The 19,284-nt window shown below is 41.3% G+C and overlaps 1 protein-coding gene across 2 annotated transcripts in view; it reads left to right on the top strand.

The window, feature by feature from the left end:
* The first annotated feature begins 7,187 nt into the window (after positions 1-7,187).
* Positions 7,188-19,284, top strand: part of PLOD2 (procollagen-lysine,2-oxoglutarate 5-dioxygenase 2) — a 107,170-nt gene continuing 95,073 nt past the window's right edge. Inside the window, exon 1 of one of the 2 annotated variants that reach the window (XM_007188096.2) lies at positions 7,188-7,521. In XM_007188096.2, coding sequence (XP_007188158.2) covers positions 7,410-7,521 — 112 coding nt within the window. In that variant the 5' untranslated portion in view covers positions 7,188-7,409. The remainder of the gene's footprint in view (positions 7,522-19,284) is intronic. The other variant, XM_007188095.2, reaches the window with a different exon arrangement.

The raw sequence follows: 19,284 nt of genomic DNA, 5'->3' as shown, positions 1-19,284 counted from the left end.
CCACAACTACTGAGCCCACGAACCACAACTACTGAGGCTGTGTGCCACAACTACTGAAACCCGTGCGCCTAGATCTCGTGCTCTGCAACAAGAGAAGCCACCGCAATGAGAAGCCCGAGCACTGCAATGAAAACCAAACGCAGCCAAAAATAAATAAATTAAAAAAAAAAAAAAGGTGTGTAAGGAAGAGCTCAGTCACAGAGGAATAAGGTAACAATTTCATTATAGGAAAGTGGGCAGAGTGTAGGATCCTAGTTGACTAAGGAAGACCCATCTCGGTGCTGAGCCCAGAGATTGTTGATTGTAGACTCCTTATATTCGCAATACTTATGGAAAGGATTGGGTCTAGATTCTAGGGATAGGACAAGGAGCGAATCAAAGTTTAATGAGGCCTGAGGTTTATATCATTTTAGGAATTGTTAAGAAAAAAAAAGACAATAGAGTTACAAATATAAAATAAGGTAAAGAAGTGAGTACTTATTTAGGATAAGAAAAGAAAATCTAACAACTTAAAAATTTACAGGATCCTTGGGCTCGAGTCTTTTTTTCCTAAGAAATTCCTTGGATAGTTTCTGAGAAATGCTTTCTTAGTAATTGTTCCTGGTAACAAACAGGCTTCCTTCCCAACCCAGGATGCTGTACAATCCCCAGCCACTCCCAACACTCACAGAGGCCTTTGCAAGTGAGGGTCACTGGCACTTAAACTTTATTAGCTTCATGTCAAATCTGCCTCTGGACAGAGATGATTCCAGAGAAAGGAGTTCAATGGTCCTGAGAAGCAGGAGAATGAGGGAACATAAGAGCAGAGAGCCTTAAAAAAACATGAGAAACTACAGCTGAACAAGAAATTTTTGACACTATGCTATGTAATTAGGTTAATCATAATTAATGTTATTCTGGAGTTACCTATGTCAATAAATATGTCATAGCTTAAAACTTTGGGGGCTTACCTAGTGGCGCAGTGGTTGAGAATCTGCCTGCCAATGCAGGGGACATGGGTTCGAGCCCTGGCCTGGGAAGACCCCCACATGCCGCGGAGCAACTGGGCCCGTGAGCCACAACTACTGAGCCTGCGCGTCTGTAGCCTGTGCTCCGCAACAAGAGAGGCCGCGATAGTGAGAGGCCCGCGCACCGCGAGGAAGAGTGGCCCCCGCTTGCCGCAACTAGAGAAAGCCCTCGCACGGAAACGAAGACCCAACACAGCCAAAAATAAATTAAAAAAAAAAAAAAAAGTTACTGCTTAACCACTATTCATAAAAAAAAAAAAAAAACTTTGCTAAAATATGTTTGGAAGACTGAATGCAGAAGCCACAAACTTCTGCTGCTGACCTTGTAGGGTGACTCATGGCCTAGATAGCTCTGTCCCAATCAGTGTGACTAGTCACAGAACATCTGCTAGGATCATCTTTGGAACACTTGTATACTCTCTGGCTGTCTTTACTATCCTGGCCTGCTCTTCTAACTTTGAATCTGGCTGTGTATAGTTTTACATCTGACATCATTCTGCTAGTTACAAGGGTTTCACAATTCATATCTGCCGAGGGAAGATTCTATATAATCATGTTCAGATGACTAAAACATATAATGGAGGTTAAAAAAAAAAATAGTGCTTTGGCTAGAGGTGCTGAATGAGAACCAGGATTCATAAATAAAGGGTTCTTGAAACCAGAGGGAGGAGTAAAAACCTTCAGAAGATAACAAAGGCACATTTCCCCTGTGATAAATAATTGTTTTTGTTGGCTGAAGAAATCTATTTTGCTTACCATCTGTTAAGCAGTTCACTTTCTTTTCTCACACTGGTTTTGTTTGGATTTCCAACTCTTGGAAAAGTCACTTTGGAAATTGTTCTCTCCAAGTTGTAACTTAAAGAATTTAAAAAGAAAACAGCTGGGGCCACAAGCCTCTCATATATAGAGGGTACCTTCAGACTGGCGGCAACTTACTCACCCTACAATTAGAAAGGTGGCCCCCTGACATGGGCAGGAGACGTCTGATTTAGTTGAAGAGTCACAGAATGAAAGCTCTGTTTCACGGTGTCCTCCACACCCTCATCTCCAGTTTGGACCTTACATTCACTGTCTTTTCTGCTCTCATCTAAAGTTTGATATTAAACTCGTGTCCCCAGTGCTAAAAATCAATGACCTTTTCTCAGGCTTCCTCTTCCCATTTCCCAAGTCTCTCTTCTGTAGATGTTTTCCTGTTTGTCTGACTTTATCAGTCTCCTTTGCTGACTTCTCTCCTCCTCCACCCCCTATTGGGTCTGGCGTCTCCGAGTTTCAGCTCTTGGCTGTCAGGTTGTTTTTCCTTCTCATCTATTGCGTTTAACCCCTCCCTCCTTCTCCACCCCCAGGGCTATTATATGTGTTTTCAAGGCTTTACCTTTCATTCATTCAACAAATATTCATTGAATAAATATCTTGACTCCTTTTTTTCCCTCTTACACCCACATTCAAACCATTAAGTTTTGTTGGCTCTACAATCAAAAATCTATTTCGTACCTGACTTGCTTTTACTGTTACCAACCAAGCTGAAACCAGCATCATCTCCTGGACCACTGCCTTAGACTCCAAATTGGCTTCCAGACTTTGCGGTTCATTTTCCCACCCATCTCCCTTAGTTTAGTCTCACTCAGCATCTGCGATCCTTTTCAAAACCTACATTGAATCATGTCACTACTCTGCTTGCAACCATCCAAATGGTGCTCTCTCTCTTTTCCAATTGCAGTAAGAACACTAAACATGAAATCTACCCTCTTAGCAGATTTTTTAAGTGTACAATAGAGTAGTGTTATCTACAGAGACAATTCTGTGCAGCAGATCTTTGGAACTTACTCATTTTGAGAAACTGAAATTTCACCCCTGTTGGTTAGTAGTTCTGCTTCCCCCCTCCCCCTAGCCCCTGGCAACCACCCTTCTATTCTTTGCTTCTATGAATTTGATTATTTTAGATATAAGTGGAATCATGCAGTGTTTGTCCTTCTGTGACTGGCTTCTTTCACTTAGCATCATGTCCTCAGGTCAAAGTTGCTATCAGGCTCTACACTATCACACTGTCTGATTATCTGTTTACCTTTCCCATCCCTTGTTTGTTACCACCCAGGCTTCATATCCTACTAATCTTACAGTCACTGAACTCCTGCCCAGCGCCCTCGTGGCCCTTTCCAACACTTCAGACATGTTCTGGCCCCAGGGTCTTCGCACTTCCTGTTTTTCTTCCTGGACACAGTTCCCCCATAGAGCATGATTACCTCTCTCCCTCACCACTTTCAGGTCTTTGCTCAAGGATCATCTTCTCAGTGACGGCTTTTCAGGACAGCCCACTTCAAAATTTCAGCATGCCCTCTCCTTCTTGGTCCTTCTTAGATAGCTTTCTTAATTTATTTTCTCTCTGCAACATATCACCATTGTGTGTTTATTATCTCTTTCTTTACACAAGAGTAAAAGCTACATAAGGGAGGCACTTTGTTTTTTTCGCTGATATATCTGTCTTACCAGCATCTAGAACAGTGCCTAGACATAGTAGGCACACAGTGGGTGCATTTTGAATGAACAACTAAATGAATAAATACATGCTATTATGTGCCAGTACTGAGTATAATGATGAAGAAAAATTGGATCCTGCCCTTGATCAACAAACTGTCTAGTAAAAGACTGTCAAAAATGAGAGTTTTGTTTAAACAGTTAGAAAGCATGGAGCAGGGATACTTAACCCATCCTGAGATAGGATGAGGCACTCAAGTTGGGCTTCCTGTAGGAAGTGGCACCTGAGCCTGACAGAAGTTGGCCCAGTGAAAGGAAGAGGAGAGATTTGGACAAGAGTTTTTTTGTTTTTGTTTTTTTTCCTTGAGAACATTTACCTTTAATTCTTTTTGTTAATTAATTTTTATTGGAGTATAGCTGCTTTACAATGTTGTGTTAGTTTCTGCTGCACAGCAAAGTGAATCAGTTATACATATACAGATATCTACTCTTTTTTTAGATTCCTTTCCCATATAGGTCATTACAGAGTATTGAGTAGAGTTTCCTGTGCTATACAGCAGGTCCTTATTAGATGTCTATTTTAGAAGAACTTTTAAAATAGAGCGATAACTTGAACAAGGCATGGTGGCTAAGCAGATGCTGTTACTGCTTTTCTCATTTCTCCTCAAATCTCCTTACCATTTCTGAGCATGCCAACCTCACTTCTCATGGCTAAGACGTGCATCATTCATGGGGAGCTACTACGCCTGTGAGCATAGCAGCCTGGGAATGTCTGAGAAAGAATGAGTGCCCCCAGCCCTTAATCCATGACTGATGAGTGTTGGCATATATATATTCCTATTCTCCTGCCCCTTGGCTAGGGTATTTCTGTGGGGTGTACTTTATATCAATTCTGTGGGATTGTGGTTATCTACTGTGGTAGATTTAATAATGTACCCATTATTGGCTAATTCCCTTTCCTGTGTCACTTCACCCTCAACTACCCCGTTTCCTTGAAACTCCCAACAAAGTACTGGTCCTTGAAACTTGGCTCTGGGTTGGCCTCTGTAAGAACGAAGAGGAAGACGGTGATTACTTCCTAAACTCTAGAGAATAAAAATTACAGTCTTTGGTCTGCTTTGGGAGGTAATAAAGCAAACCAGATCGGCTATAGGGAGAGGTGATCAGGTTTGACAGTGAAGGAATTTGAATTCTAGGTTAAGAGATTTGGTTTGCTTCCAAATTTCTTCTGAAATCTTTGAGTTTGGGGATAAAGTAATTGAAAGGATATTTGAGTATGATGAATCTAGCTGTGGTACGTGGGGGCAGGGAGGGTCTACACGGAGGGTGATCAGTTAGGAAACAGTTCAAACAGCACAGTTAGGAGTGCATTAGTGAGGTGGCAGTGAGAATGGAAAGGCATAGAGGAGAGAGAATGTGAGGGGAAAAAATGACAGGATTTGGAGTCTAGCTCTGTGATGTGGGGAGGGAGGTGGTGGGAGGGGAGAAGTAGAAAATGTCTGAGGCTCTGTGAGCTACACAGCAGCAGTATCATTAACAGAGATGAGGAAGCCATGAGTGGGATCTGGATTTCACGAGTTAAAGACATTTGGAGTTTGTGCCAGTGGAATGTCCAAGTAGAAATGTCCAGCAGACAGCTGGAAATATAAGAAGGGAGGAAGGATTTGGTTTCAGAATTGGGGCTCTTTCAGGCAGCGATAAATGTGGCTGGCTATTTTGAAAAGCCCAAAGAAACACTTAACTTTTTTTTTTTTTAATAGATCTTTATTGGAGTATAAATGCTTCACAGTACCGTGTTAGTTTCTGTTGCACAACAAATCCAATCACTTAACTTTATACAAGTCTTATAGTCCTGACCTTATGACTCTCAGTAGAGAAGGAGGAATGTCATAGTAACCTGCAATTATTGGTGGACTTTGCAGTTGAAACACACATACCCTTGTGATGTGGAGAGGCTGTAAGCATGCATGTGGGCAAGAGGGGGATTGGAAGGGCAGAAAGCTAGGTTCTAACCACGCAAGTTCTTGAAGATACTGGACAACCATGAAAGTGAGAAGTCAAGTTTAAGGACTTTGGCAGGATTCAGGCACAGTAGACAGATTTGGAATCCTGGAGACTGAGATTTGGCCAAAAGACCAGCCAATCCCAGCAGAGTCCTCAGATTTAGAGGACTGATGCTGTTTGTTTTCTGCCTAGTTTTATAGAGTGGCACTGGCCAGACACCGAAGGATGTTATTAAGGAATCCCTTCCTTAGCCTTTTCTTCTTCAGGCTAAACAATCCTTATTTCATTCTCACGTGTCATACTTTCCATTTCTTTAATTATTTGTTACTCTTCTCTGAACTTTCTCCAATATCCCTCTTAAAATACTGAGACCAAACCTTATACACACCATGACAACTGGCTTAGGGCTGGGCACAGGAAATGATTCTTTTTCTAAAATGTCACACATAGGCAACATTCCTTTACAGGTTTTCCACCTGTTTTTAATGCTACCATTTAGTACTCATCTAGACATCATGCTAATTTCAGACAAAATGTGATCATAATGGAACGTCTTTTCCAATAATTTTCTGTTTTAACTTCAAAGGCTCAGAGTTGGAAAGGGTATTGGCTCAAATCAGCTCCCCTCCCCTCCCCCCCACCCCTGCATTTTAGGAAGATAGAGGTAGAACATTATAGAATATTGCCATTTTCTATATTATAAAGGTAGAACATTATAGAGGTAGAATATTATAGAATATTGCCATTTTCTGTCGTGTCGTGAAATATACGAGGCAGATTGTCAGGCTTTTGCCTTAATTTGTGCTTTTGCCCCTGCTCATCCCAACAGATTAAACACTGGGCTAGCTAAAATGTGCTGAGAAGTAATACATTAAAAGGAATTTTCTCAGACATGAGTCAAAACTGGAAGTAGGGGAGGACGCGCCAGGGAGCTGAGAGATCGCTCGCTCTGACAGCATCTCTGGGAGTAATTTTCCATGTGGACTGAAGGAAGATCTTGTAAGGCACAGCCCGGGTTACACATGCTGGACTCCGATTCCGCAGGATTGATAAGCCATTACTGGAGAGAGTCTAAGGCTCTCCTGGCACAGGCAGAGGAGGAAGAAATGTTCAATGGACAATAAAAACTTTCGGTTTACAGAGTAAACCAAAAACAGGGCCTTCCTTTTACAGGGTTTAGAAACTTGCCCCTGAGTTAACGGGGTGTGGGGTGTGTCTACATTTCCATCGTTCATTGTCGGGCGAGGTCCCATTCAACCAGGATTGCTATGGATTTGACGTCGCTTCTGCTCTGAGGGTAGCTTCTAAATGTAGACAAGAGCAGATTCGCACCCTTAGAGGCTACCGGGAAGCTCAGGGCACTGGGGAAGCAGAGAGGAGGGAGCGGGGAGCGCCGCCCGTCGGCCAGACTCCCAGCGTCTCCTCCCCCTGTCTCGGGCCCACTCCCAAACTTAACTGCACGCTTCCCGGTTCCAGCCAGAAGCCCTGCGTGAACCTCCACACGTAGCCGCAGACGGCTCCTTAAATAGGTCGGAATTGAGCAAACAATCCCAGACGTGGGGCTGGGGCAAGCGCGCAGGCAGGCGAGCGCAGGCAACCGCACGGTGCACGCAGCAGCGCGCCGGGTCAGCCGGCGGCCAATAGCCGGGGCGCGGCCCGCCCCGTCACCTCCCCCTCGGGGAGCCTATAAGTTGCCCGCGGCGCCGCGGGCGCCCGCCGCTCTGCGCCTTCCAGACCACCTGATTCCCGCCCCTCTCCACGCCGCTCGAGCTGCCGGGCGTGGGTACCCTGCGCCCAGTCGGCCCATCCGCCTCCGCCCGCATTCGTCGGCCCGGGGCGGATCAGGGGTCTCCACTCTCGCGAGAGGTGGGCCGCTGCAGGGCGGCAGGGGCGCCGGAGCCCGCGCGGGCCGTCGACGGGCCGAAGATGGGGCGGTGCGCGGTGCAGCCGCGGCTGCTGCTGCTGCTGGCGCTCGTCCTCCAGCCCTGGGACCCCTGCCTGGGTGCAGACTCGGGGAAGTCCTCTAGCATCCCCACAGGTGAGCACTTCCGCGGGCCGCCCTGTCCCGCGAGGCTCGGCCGGATGGGCAGTTCATTCATCCACCGGTCCTTCGCGTGGGGTCGGCCGGGTGAGTTGGTGGAGGGGGGCGCCCGTCCCTCCCAGGTCCGCAGAGGTGATTTGGTGGGAACCTGTCCTTCCCCGGGACCACTGAGGTGAGTCGGGGTGGGCTGTCCATCCTCCCCAGGACCGCCCAGGTCTTCCCCAGAACTGTGCTCGGGCTGTGCTGATCCCCGGGGGAGTGTGGGAGCATCCGCCCTCGTGGGCTCTCGGAGTTCTCCGTAACCCGAGAGCGCACGAAGTTTTCTTCAGCACAAGTTGGGGTTTCCTTTTGGTCTTGCAGGTCGGTGGGCACCAGCACCTTTCCTGCAACTTTGCTTTCTCCTCCTTTGCTGGAGTTGGCATGATTTATCCGTTTTGGACGAAGCAGTACTCCCTCTGTGACCTAAACACGGGGCTAGTGTACTTTCTGATTGATGGTGACACATTCCTTCCAGCGCCCCAGGAAGCAGCTGGTAACACCTACCTCCTGCCAGAAACAACGCTCAAAACCGTGGTTGTTTTCAGTAAGGCTGCTTGGCTACCCAATACCTCCAGGAGGTAGCTTTCCTCTTTGTAGATTATGGAGGGGAAGCTGTCCACGGCTTTTCCGCTTGGCCACCCTTTTCGTAAGCCTGGTGCCCTTCCTTGTTTTCAGAAGCTGGAACTGCAGCGAATAGTCAAGTTCATGTAAAATAAAACTTTTTACATTTAGCAAGATTAAAGGGAGCCTCACCACATGTTTGTCGAAACATACTTTGCTGCCATTTGCTGCACATGAGATATCCTTGGAGTGTTCCACTTTTGTACTCTAACTCTGTGCCCTCTGAAATTAGATCTTGCATTTAAATGTCCTTCTGCTGTACCACTTTTGTTTAAAAATTAAAATCATTCTGTCATTTTTGGGGGGGGGGAGTAAATAGGGCACTTTTCTGCTTGAACTTTACTTAAGCACAAGGACAGAAATTTCTATTTTAGGTTTACATTCAGAAGTTGACATTTGGTGTAGAACCCAGTCAATCCATGTAAGCAATACTTTTGTTTTCATCTGTAAGTGTTTCAGAAAACTTCAGTGGCCTAAGTTGCCCATCTTTCTACATTCCTGCCAAACAGTACTTGCTTTGTTAGTTTGAGAAACTTCAGCATTTGGATAGATTTTTGTCAGCTACAGGATACTTTTCTTTCTCTCAGATATATGTGATGGCTTCAAAATGAGTTTCTCAACCCTTTGTGGTTTCTTTAAATTTGAACTGAATTTTTTTCATTACTCTAAAATTATCTTTTACTGTAACATCTAGAAAATAGACAAGAAAATGCCTTCAGCAAACCTGGAAAAGGAGACATTAAAAAAAAATTCCCAGAAAAATGACTTTCTTTGTTGAAACACCCAAGGAAACTTACTGGGAAATAAAATAACCTCTAAGGGCTTTGCCACTCTTAGAGGGACCTCTTCTGCCTTTGTATATTTTATTTCACTTCATTATCAACACCCCTTACTTTTTATAGAAGACATCTCTTTGTGGCTGCGTTTAGGTTTACATTCAAAATTATCTTTCTTTCCTAATCTGACTTCTAAGTTTCATGGAGCTGGACAGTAAAGTTTTAATGGATTGTAACATCAGAGAAGGGAATTTCAGATATGAATGCTTTTCTCAGAAAGTGACCACGTAAAACCCACTGCTGACAACTGAGGACTGATTTTGGTGGGTGGGCATGGGGAATTCAGATATCATCTAAATGCAGAAAAATATTGATTTGTCATAGATGGAGCCAGCAGTAGCCAGTTTGATTATGAACTGTGTATAGGTAGATGTGATAAGCTAATAAATATAGATGGTACAGTGCTTGATAACATGGGAAGAATCATGGATTATGTTCCATTTTCTCTCTAAACTATTACAACTGAAAATTGCTAAATTGGAAACTTTTCTCATCTATGTAAATATCAAGCAAACTTTAGAACTCTAAGTTGTTTAGCTTACTTAATAGGAGGTCTTTAAGAAGAGCGCTTTTCATCTCTAACCTGCTATTTTTGTCACCATGTCCCAGCTAGCCATGAAGAAATAGATTAGACCAGGGTTTTGTGGCTGTGTTTACATTTTGAGCTAGATAATTATTTATTGTGGGAGACTATCCAGTGCATTTTACGATGTTTAGCAGCATCTTTGGCCTCTACCCACTAGACGCCAGGAGCACCTCCTCCAGGAGTGAAAATGAAATATGTCTCAAAATGAAAAATGGCCATATGTCTCCTGAGGGACAAAATTGCCCAGGGTGGGAAATCACTGGATTAGACAAATCTATGTGTATTTGAGGCAATGTGGCGTTATAGTGTTACTGGAATGATAATGGCGACTCTTTTTTGGAAACAAATATTTATAGTGATTTTTCCATTTTTCCACTGTAGTAGGGAATGTGTTGTTTGAATCACATTACATTAATCAATTTTTGGAATATGGTTTTTCCTAGCTTTGATGCTGTACGTTAACCAGAGTTGAGAACACTGCATTATGTTCTCTTTACTGAGAGTTCTACTGTGTACTGCATTCATTCCTTTTTGATTGCTACTTTATTCTCAGCATGGAAAGACTCTAAATAAGAATTTGGTTAAAAACAATCATTTTCTCCTAGAATCATTTATAGGAATTTTGCCTTAAACTTTTATCTCCATGGGAGCGTTTGAGGCAAAACCCTCCTAACAAGCGTCAGCAAATCAAGTTCATACCCTGATTTATGTTTCCTACACTTTTTTCCTTCTCAATGAGAGAAGGTGTATTCCTGCCAAGAATTTGTAACTAGGTCTCCAGACCTGGATCAACATTTGGTGTGTTTTCTAAGGTACCCTGCCTATTCCATGATCTAAATTGGGCAGAAACCAAGTTTTGCACAAAAATGGAGGAAATGGTTTCACATGTTTCTGTCAAGACCAGTATTTTTCAACCATGTTCATTTATAAACTCTTTAATTTACCCTGGCACATTCAAGGAGGAAAGGAAAGGTTTGTCCCTATCTGCTGATGCAAAGTGACAATTTACGGGGTGGAGAGGAAAAAACCAAGGTCCTGGAAAAAACTCGAGAAGAAGAGAGGGAGGCTTGTCCTTTGTGTACTTTCTGTGTCCTGGGCTCCAGCCACACAGAACGACCAGTCTCTGCCTTTCTTTCATGTAAAAATAGACATACAAAACAATTCTGGAGAATGTGAGGACCAGAAATGAAAATTAAATTGAGATACCCTTTTCTACCCATCACATTGACTAAAGCATTTAAAAAATAAACTCTGATCATACCAACTGTTGGGAGGGTGCGAAGTCTCAGGAAGCACAACACCTTTGGAGAACAATTTAGTAATGTCTAGTGGAATTGAGAATCCACGTATCCTGCCATCCTAGATACACATGTACAGGTCTCTCAAATTTCTACCTCTGTCTGTTCTCCTTGAAATTATATTCTTTGTTTAAGAAATTCTTCTCCATCCTACCTTTTGTTTGGCTCTCTTTCTAACTTCTTAATGCAGTTGGTTTATACAGATCATATCTGCTTTGTATCATAGATGTTTATGTTTAATACATTTTTTGGAGTAAAGGATTGAGTCTTATTCATTTTTGTACTCCTCATAGTACCTTCCCTGTTCTTTTAACACAAAGAAGATTCTCAGTTTATGTTTGTTGAGTTTCTGGCCACCTCAGAGAATTATGAAAAGTGGCATGCAGTCAATGAGATTGCTAGCTGCTCCTTTTCCTAGGGTTTTAACTAAGTTCACTGAGTTTCCTTTCTCTACCCGGGGACCCATGCACTACCATGATCAAGGAACTTACCCATGAAACATCAGGCAAGGCTTTGTTTCTGAACAAGTTGTTGGCAACTCTTTTTTTTTTTTCCTTGGCTATGTTGGGTTGCGCCACCAGGGAAGTCCAGTTGTTGGCAATTCTTCTCCAGAAGTTATATTTTCTGCTCTACCTACCTTTCTCAATATAAAATCACACCTTCAGAAATGCTTTCATGTGGTTGGATACCATGATCCTTTTTTTATAGATGGTGAAATGGACATTTAGATGGTTTGTTACTTGAAGATCAGATAGCTGAAAGCAACACAAGAGGGACTTGTGCCCTTTCTTCAGGCCATGCTCTGTGTCTTTCCTGACCCCTTTATTCTTTTGGACTTTCGGTACCGATGGGAAAGAAATAGAGACTGGGCATCAGGGAATCTAAAGAAGCAAAAGGGCTGCTTTGCTAAAGAGCACTCATTTTGTAGGTTTATATAAATGGAGGGGAAAGGGCTAGGCAGGGGCTGAAGGAAAGCTGGGCCCCTGGCCAGGGATGACAAACTACAGCCCATGGGCCAAATCCGGCAGACTATAAACAGCTACCTGTTTTTGTACAGCCAGTGAGCTAATGATGATTTTTACAGTTTTAAATGGCGGAAAAATATAAATATAAATATAAATATATAGATATATATATATCTCATGACATGTGAAAGTTATATGAAATCCAATATTCAGGGTCCGTAAAGTTTTATTGGCTCACAACCACATTCGTTCGTTAACATGTCATCTGTGGCTGCTTTGGTGCTACAAGGCAGAGTTGAGTAGTTGTCACAGAGGCTATATGTCCTGCAAAGTCTAAATTGTTTGCTCTCTGGCCCCGTACAGAAACCCTTTGCCGACTTTTGCCTTAGGAGATGATATTCCCTCTTAAGCCATGTCTCCTGCAGATCTGCTGCTCTTTTGGAAAGAGCCACATTCTGGACAGTAGCAGCTGGCTCTGGGCACTTGAGAGAGCTGTTTTTCATTTTAGCCTTTGCCAGTGATTCCTGTGGCATTTTGAATTCAAACATAGAGCTTCTCTGTTACATCTTTTTAAACCTGGTGCTTGATGCTAACGAGACATGTACTTTGGTGTAAATAGTGTCCTTAGGATAAAAAATGGATTTATATACACTACCAAATGTAAAATAGATAGCTGGTGGGAAGCAGCCGCATAGCACAGGGAGATCAGCTCGGTGCTTTGTGACCACCTAGAGGGGTGGGATAGGGAGGGTGGGAGGGAGATGCAAGAGGGAGGAGATATGGGGATATATGTATATGTAGAGCTGATTCACTTTGTTATACAGCAGAAACTAATACACCATTGTAAAGCAATTATACTCCAATAAAGATGTCAAAAAAAAAAAAAAAAGAATAAAACACCCTGGGGGCCGATTGGAAAGGAGATGCATGTTTCGGTTTCAGAGCTTGTGGGTGTTCTAGAAATTTGGTCTAGAAACTTGACTGAATTTGTGGCTTGATTCCTGGGAGGAAATGATTAGCACATTTATCAATGACTATTTTTATTCTTCTTCAACCTTTGCTGTAAAACTTAGGCTAAACTGAGAAATTGGTGCTTTTAAAATGACAGATATTTTTCTTTTGCATTTTACCCCTTTGCATTTGCTGCGATGTGTTTGCCTCACTAAACTTAAATAACAACTAATTTTCAGAACTATTGAGATTTTAATTAGCCAAGAAATAGTTATCCAGAGTAGTAGAATTATAAACAGTGCATCATGATTTGTTGTCCTTATGCTACTTACTATCTTTTTAAAATTGAAGTACACTTGATTTGCTACTTACTATCTTATGGCCTATTATGTTGCAACCTTTGTTTGGTAATGGTGCTACTGAATTTATCACTATGCTATTAACTGTGTCACAGGAATGCTCCGTCAAAAAATACTTTTTATAATTAAAAAATACGGAAACTTTAAATAAGTTTTAACGTTTCCCCTTCAGGATAACTTTATTTAAAACAAAATTTAAAGAGTGAAGATATGTTATTTGTATACCCAGAGGAAAGATTTCCATTACATATTTTCTTTTGTGTGTGAAAAGAGACACATCAACTTCTGTTAATGATTTTGACTTAGTTTTTAAATATAAATCTCTTTATTAAAAAAATAAACTAATTCAGGTTAGTGCATTTACGTACTTAGTTGCTAGATTGATTCATAAGTATTTTTCAGGCCTTGATTGTATTAGTGGCATACTGTAGCAGTTATGGGAAAATAACAATCATTTTTTATTCCAATTGAAATGTGGGTATATCTCCCCCCTTAAATTTCTTTCTTTCTTTCTTTTTTTTTAAAATACAGCTCTATTTCATTCTAAGTTGATTCTTTTTTTTTTTTATTAATTAATTAATTTATTTATTTTTGGCTGTGTTCGGTCTTCATTTCCGTTAAATTTATTCTTAAAAAAAGATGTGATTACATGAGAAAATGCTTAATTTGCTAGTGTGGACATATACTTTGTTTACTGTTTATATTCTGCTATAAAAAATTTGGTTTAAAGTTTAGTTTGTATAGGGTTGGAATTGCATTTTGTCTAGTTAGGGAGAAAACTTTGAATAGTGAGTAGACTATCTTTGCTTTATAATGAAAATCTTCATTAGAAATGGAAAAAAAACACTTTAATTTCATACAATTGAAAGAACATGCTTATTGCTATTCATATATTCTGTGAAACTTTTAATACAAAAAGAGTTTTTGAGGACATACAGCTAAAATGAGGGGGCTAAATGGTCAGGGAAAGTGCTTCTAAAAAACATGGGCTAGGGTTATAATTAAATCTCATTTGTTATATTGATTTTAACATTGCTTTTATTATTTTGGATGTGTAAGACAGCCCGGTGTTATTACATTGACTGATCATCTGCTCATTTACTTTAGGGTTACATACTAAAAATTTTAAAAGGAATTCTATTTATCTTTCTAGTTACTGCTAATCTGTTTCAACATTTCTTCCAAAGAGAAAGAGGGAGGGGATTTTCCTGATTAAAGTGCTGTGGTTCTGTTCTTCTAATGCTGTGGACATCATAGGGTAAAGATTCTTACGGCAGGAAGGAACTTGCAAGCACATGTAATTTTTATCGCTCTCCTCACCAGCCCCAGTCAGACCCAGACATTCAGAGGTACTGAGGAGGCACTGAATATGCATCGTGCCACACGGCTTCACTGTCTGCAGGCACAGCAGCAAGTGGAAGAAGGACGTGGAGTCCGGGCAGTCTTGAGTTCCTGATTCTGGGACACTGTCCAGGAAAAGCCCCAGAAACTCTGCATCTCAGTTCCAGTGACCACAGAGCCCCAACACAGAGCCAGTGTCCCATCAGCCAGGCTCTTTCATGGACTAGTCTGTTTTACTGGTTTGAAGCTACAACTTTTATTGGGCCTTAGGGTGCTAATTACTTTTAGGTGCTACACACCTGGCTAGGAAGGGAGCCAGTTACTTTTAGATTTGTAAAATTTATTCTCAAAACTGGTTCTTTAAATATTTGATCCTTTTCTTCCTGGGTCTAGCAGTATACTAAACACGAGCAGCTGTTTTAGCATGCCAAAAAAAAAAAAAAACCAACAACAACAAAAAAGCAAATATAGAATTAATTTTTTTTTTTTTTTTGGAGGAAACTGGCTAACAGTTTGTAGGCAGATTAAAAGGACCTCCCTAATTCAATCGCCTAGGGAAGTCTTACAGAGCCATCACGCAGAGAGCAAACTGGCTCTCTGATGGGATTTTCCAGTCATGCCCAAGCCAGCTCTGAGGCCCCTTGTCTTCCGAGGGCCCCTTGCTCTCCTGCGCTAACCTTGCAGACCTCTCTCCTGGCCTCCAGCTGGTACCACAACTGTGACCAGAGTGCCTTGGTCATCCAGAGCCTCTGAAATTCCTGTCGGCCACGTCTAGAGAGGGACAATTCTCCTTTTCTTCTTAGTTTAGTTTAAACAGGGGTGGAATTTTTTAAACAGTGACTTTACTGGGTAACCAAGGGCAAAACAAAACAAAACCCCAAACTGGAAAACCACCAAAGCAAAGCAATGAACAGACTTACAAATTAGAGACTCAAGAGTTCTTACTCTACTGTGACTTTACTTAAAGACCTGCCTACCTGCACATCCTCGGGGATTCATAGGTTCTGTGTCCGTGCTCAGCTTTTCTTTCTCCTCTCTTCCGTCCTACTTCTCCTCACCAACTTCTTTTACACAGACAGCTCTTTCTTCTCCAGCGTTGGAGTCCATGAAGTTCATAGGTAGATAAATGTTACTAGGTTGTGAAATAATAAAAAAATATGTTTATTTTGGTCTCAACAGCCGCCCCCCTCGCCCCATTCCTGCTAATATTTGGCCTTTGGGCCTTGTTCCTGACACAGAGCTCCTAAAACCCTTGTAATTTCCTGAGTGATAGGAGTGTCTGACACAGAGCTCCTCTATCCCTTGGAATTTCCTAGGTGATAGGAGCATCTTTTGTTCTAATGAGACAACTCTTGGTGGGCTCTTGGATGGAGTCTGGTCACTAGAAAGACCAAGCCGTGATTAGAAACTTGGAGCTTTCAGCCCTACCCCCCATATTCCACGGAGGGAGAGGGTTTTGAAACTAAGTTAATAATCGATCACGCCTATGTGATGAAGCCGCTACAGAGGTCCCTAAAATTCAGGTTTTGGAGAGCTTCTGAATCTTGGAATGCATCTACAAGCCAGGAACTTGGTACACCCCAACTCCAGAGGGGACAGAAACTCCTGCCCTGGGGACCCTTCTAGACCTTGACCCATGTATCTCTTCATCTTGCTGTTCATTTGTATCCTTTAAAATATTTTTGTAATAAATTGGCAATAGTAAGTCAACTGTTTTCCTTGCTTCTGTGAGCCACTCTAGAAAATTATTGAACCTGAGAAGGGGGGGTCTTGGGAACTTCTGATTTGTAGCCAATTCACTCAGAAGTCGTGGGTAACCTGGGGACCTACTACTTGCGATGGGCATCTGAAGTGGGGGCAGCCTTATGGGACTGAGCCCTTAACCTTTCGGGTCTGTAGTGATTCTGGTTAAATTGAACTGAATTGCAGGACACCCAGCTGATGTGGGAGAAAGGGTCTGTGTGGGAAAAAACCCACACATGGGTGTCAGAAGTATTGTGTGTGTATATAGTAGAGGAGAACACCATAGTGTTTTCTCTAGACATCGGTGCACGAGATATTTTTATATTTTCGTAGGGACCTATCAGCCTAACCCTAGTCATTTATTTTCTTCAGTGGGTAAGTTTTTAATGCATTTTTGCTCACAACTCTTTTGATAGTGCTTTTTTCTTGGTTTTGAGTAGTAATTTACATTGGCTTATATGAATCTACACTCTTCAATAAATCTACGCTTATTTAAATAACTTTAAAAATTCTCCCAGAATACACTTTTTCTAGAGGTAATTAGCAGTATTGTAACTTCTTAGATACAAATGCATGCTAAGAACAATTCCTATTGTGTAATATTCTGAAGTGTCACAATTAATATTTCAAAATTTAATTCTATGAGTATTTATTGAATGGCTAGTCTGTGTTCCAAGTTGCCTTATATGGAGGAAAAAGAGAAAAAACATGACAAACCAAAAATGTGTTAGGCTCAGTTCCTGTTCCACATTGAAATTCTAAGATTCTTACATAGAAAATAATGCATATGTAAAACTGAACAAATCAAAAGAGCACTTATGATGAAACCTGGCCTGTGGGGAAGACCATAGACATCTGGGCATCGGGAAACCTACATCTAAGTTCTAACCCTTCCACTCACTAACCTTGAGTCAATTACCTTGCCTCTCCCGACTTCTTTGTAATTTATGATCTCTCTAGCTCTGTTATTTGATGTTTCTTGAATTCGAAATGTCAGGATGTGTAGTGGAGACAAAGTGCTGCAGGAATCAGAAGTGAGGTCTCAAGGAAATTTACTATTGATATTTTTGTTAGGCCAAAGAAAGCATAGATACAAAGTTGTTTTGTAGTTTAATATTCTAGTTATTCTATCAGGAGCTGTACTTAGGCTTCGGTTTTTTCTTTTCCTAATTAACTTTTGATTTAGAGGTAAGAAAATAGGGCCAAGAATAATTAATTTACATTTTAAAATATTTCAAGTGTTTTAATGTGAGAGGAGAAAACAATCTGGTGTTTATATGAAGCTGTTTTCCATCTCCTGAGAAGAATCATATACTCTTCAGTACATTTAAATATTGTAAGCTGTTTTTAAAAATAACTGTATATTCCTCTGTTTCCACCCTGACTGCTTAAGTCCTGTCGGTTAACAAAAATGATTCTGATAACTCTTTCGAAGTTAAAGAATTTTTTTAATGAAATGTGCTGTTTAAAAATTGGAAGCCCTCCTCCAGATTGTTCTGAAACACTTATCAAATCACCTAGCTCTACTTTTTAGAGTCATTAAATATTTTTAAAATATGATTGCATTTAGTAAACTAGAAACATGGTAAATAAAAAGAAAATCAGCTCATGGGAGAAAAAAGTTTTTGTGTGCATTGTGTGTGTGTATGCATAGTGTTCGCTACCCACAGAGATAACTGTTAAGCCTTGAGAGTGGAGTAGAAATTCGGAGTGCCTTTTGATCTGGACTCTTCTTGGATATATTTTTCGTTCATTGTCACAGTAACATTTATTCTGCATGTGTTTGCACCCCTGGAGTGAAACATATCTAGTAAATGGTATAGTCTTAGACCCAGGCCTTGGAAGAGGTGGTGGTGCTTTTCTCTTCGGGCTATTTTTCCTACTGCTGCAGATAGATTTTATGTAAATTGAAGGAAGCAGTTCAAAGAAAACAATTGGATGGGAAAGAGGGTGGCTTAATTTTGAAAACATACAGTTGTTACTTTTTCAAGTATAAGATTACCAAGAAATCACAGAACCATTTAGTCTGGGTGTTGTTTTTGGAGATTAACTGTGATTTATTGAATAAGCAAGTAAACATTAGCAGATGTTTCTCGTGTAGCATCGGTAAGGTTGAAGAAAAATCTGTTTCATTAAAATAATTACTTTTGTATTACTATAAAATAGTCGACACGTTTAGGTCCCTCAAGTGTAAGCATGGGTTTTTTTCATAAGGTATATAATCCTAAATAGTCAAGCTCCTCTTCTCCATAGCAAGTCGCTGAATGGCTCTGTTACGCGAGTGACAGCAGCACCACGGGTTGCAGTTACAGCGGGTTACAGTTTACGGCTGAGTGGGATTTTTTTAGGTTGAGGTAAGAGATAAACTAAGAAGCTTATGTTAAATCGTACATGTAAACTTAAGAAATGTCCGCACTTGACAGTTCTATCTCCTTTTCTAAAACTGGATTTAAATTCTTCGTTGATGTAAGGTATGACTTTTTCTTAATAAGTGTCAGAATAGTCCACATTTGAATGAGTTTAAAGCATATCTGAATTGTAGAAGATTCTTTTGAAAAATGAGTCTTACTCAGTGTGAAGAGGTGATGGGAAGTAGAGGTGAAGTGGAGGATAGGAGCTGAAATTGCTTGCAAGCCTGTTAGAAAATTATACAATATGTGATTCGAGTGGGTTCAGGCAATTAATTCAGAAATACCTGAAAGTGCCACTGCCTCAAATGCTGGCAGAGGGGAAGTTTGCTTATGTAAAACTGGACACTCCCTAAGCAGAAATTTGGTTTGAATAGTTTCATATGAGGAATTTATTTCCCTGGTTTGTGCTAACTGATAGTGTAGCATTTTGTTTTAACCATAATAAACCGTACGTCCCAGCCATTCTTGCCATGCACTGACTCCCAGGCTGCAGGCCCGGGTGCATGGATCCTGGTGGGACATGCACACTGAGACAGTATGCAGTACTGGACTGGCTTCTCGTTTGGTTATGGGGAATTAGCCGGTTGCTGTGGTAATCAGCAGAGGTTCA

This window comes from Balaenoptera acutorostrata, chromosome 4 (assembly GCF_949987535.1).
Source record: "Balaenoptera acutorostrata chromosome 4, mBalAcu1.1, whole genome shotgun sequence".
Classification (NCBI taxonomy): Eukaryota; Metazoa; Chordata; class Mammalia; order Artiodactyla; family Balaenopteridae; genus Balaenoptera; species Balaenoptera acutorostrata.
This window is presented reverse-complemented; position numbering and strand designations above follow the sequence as displayed.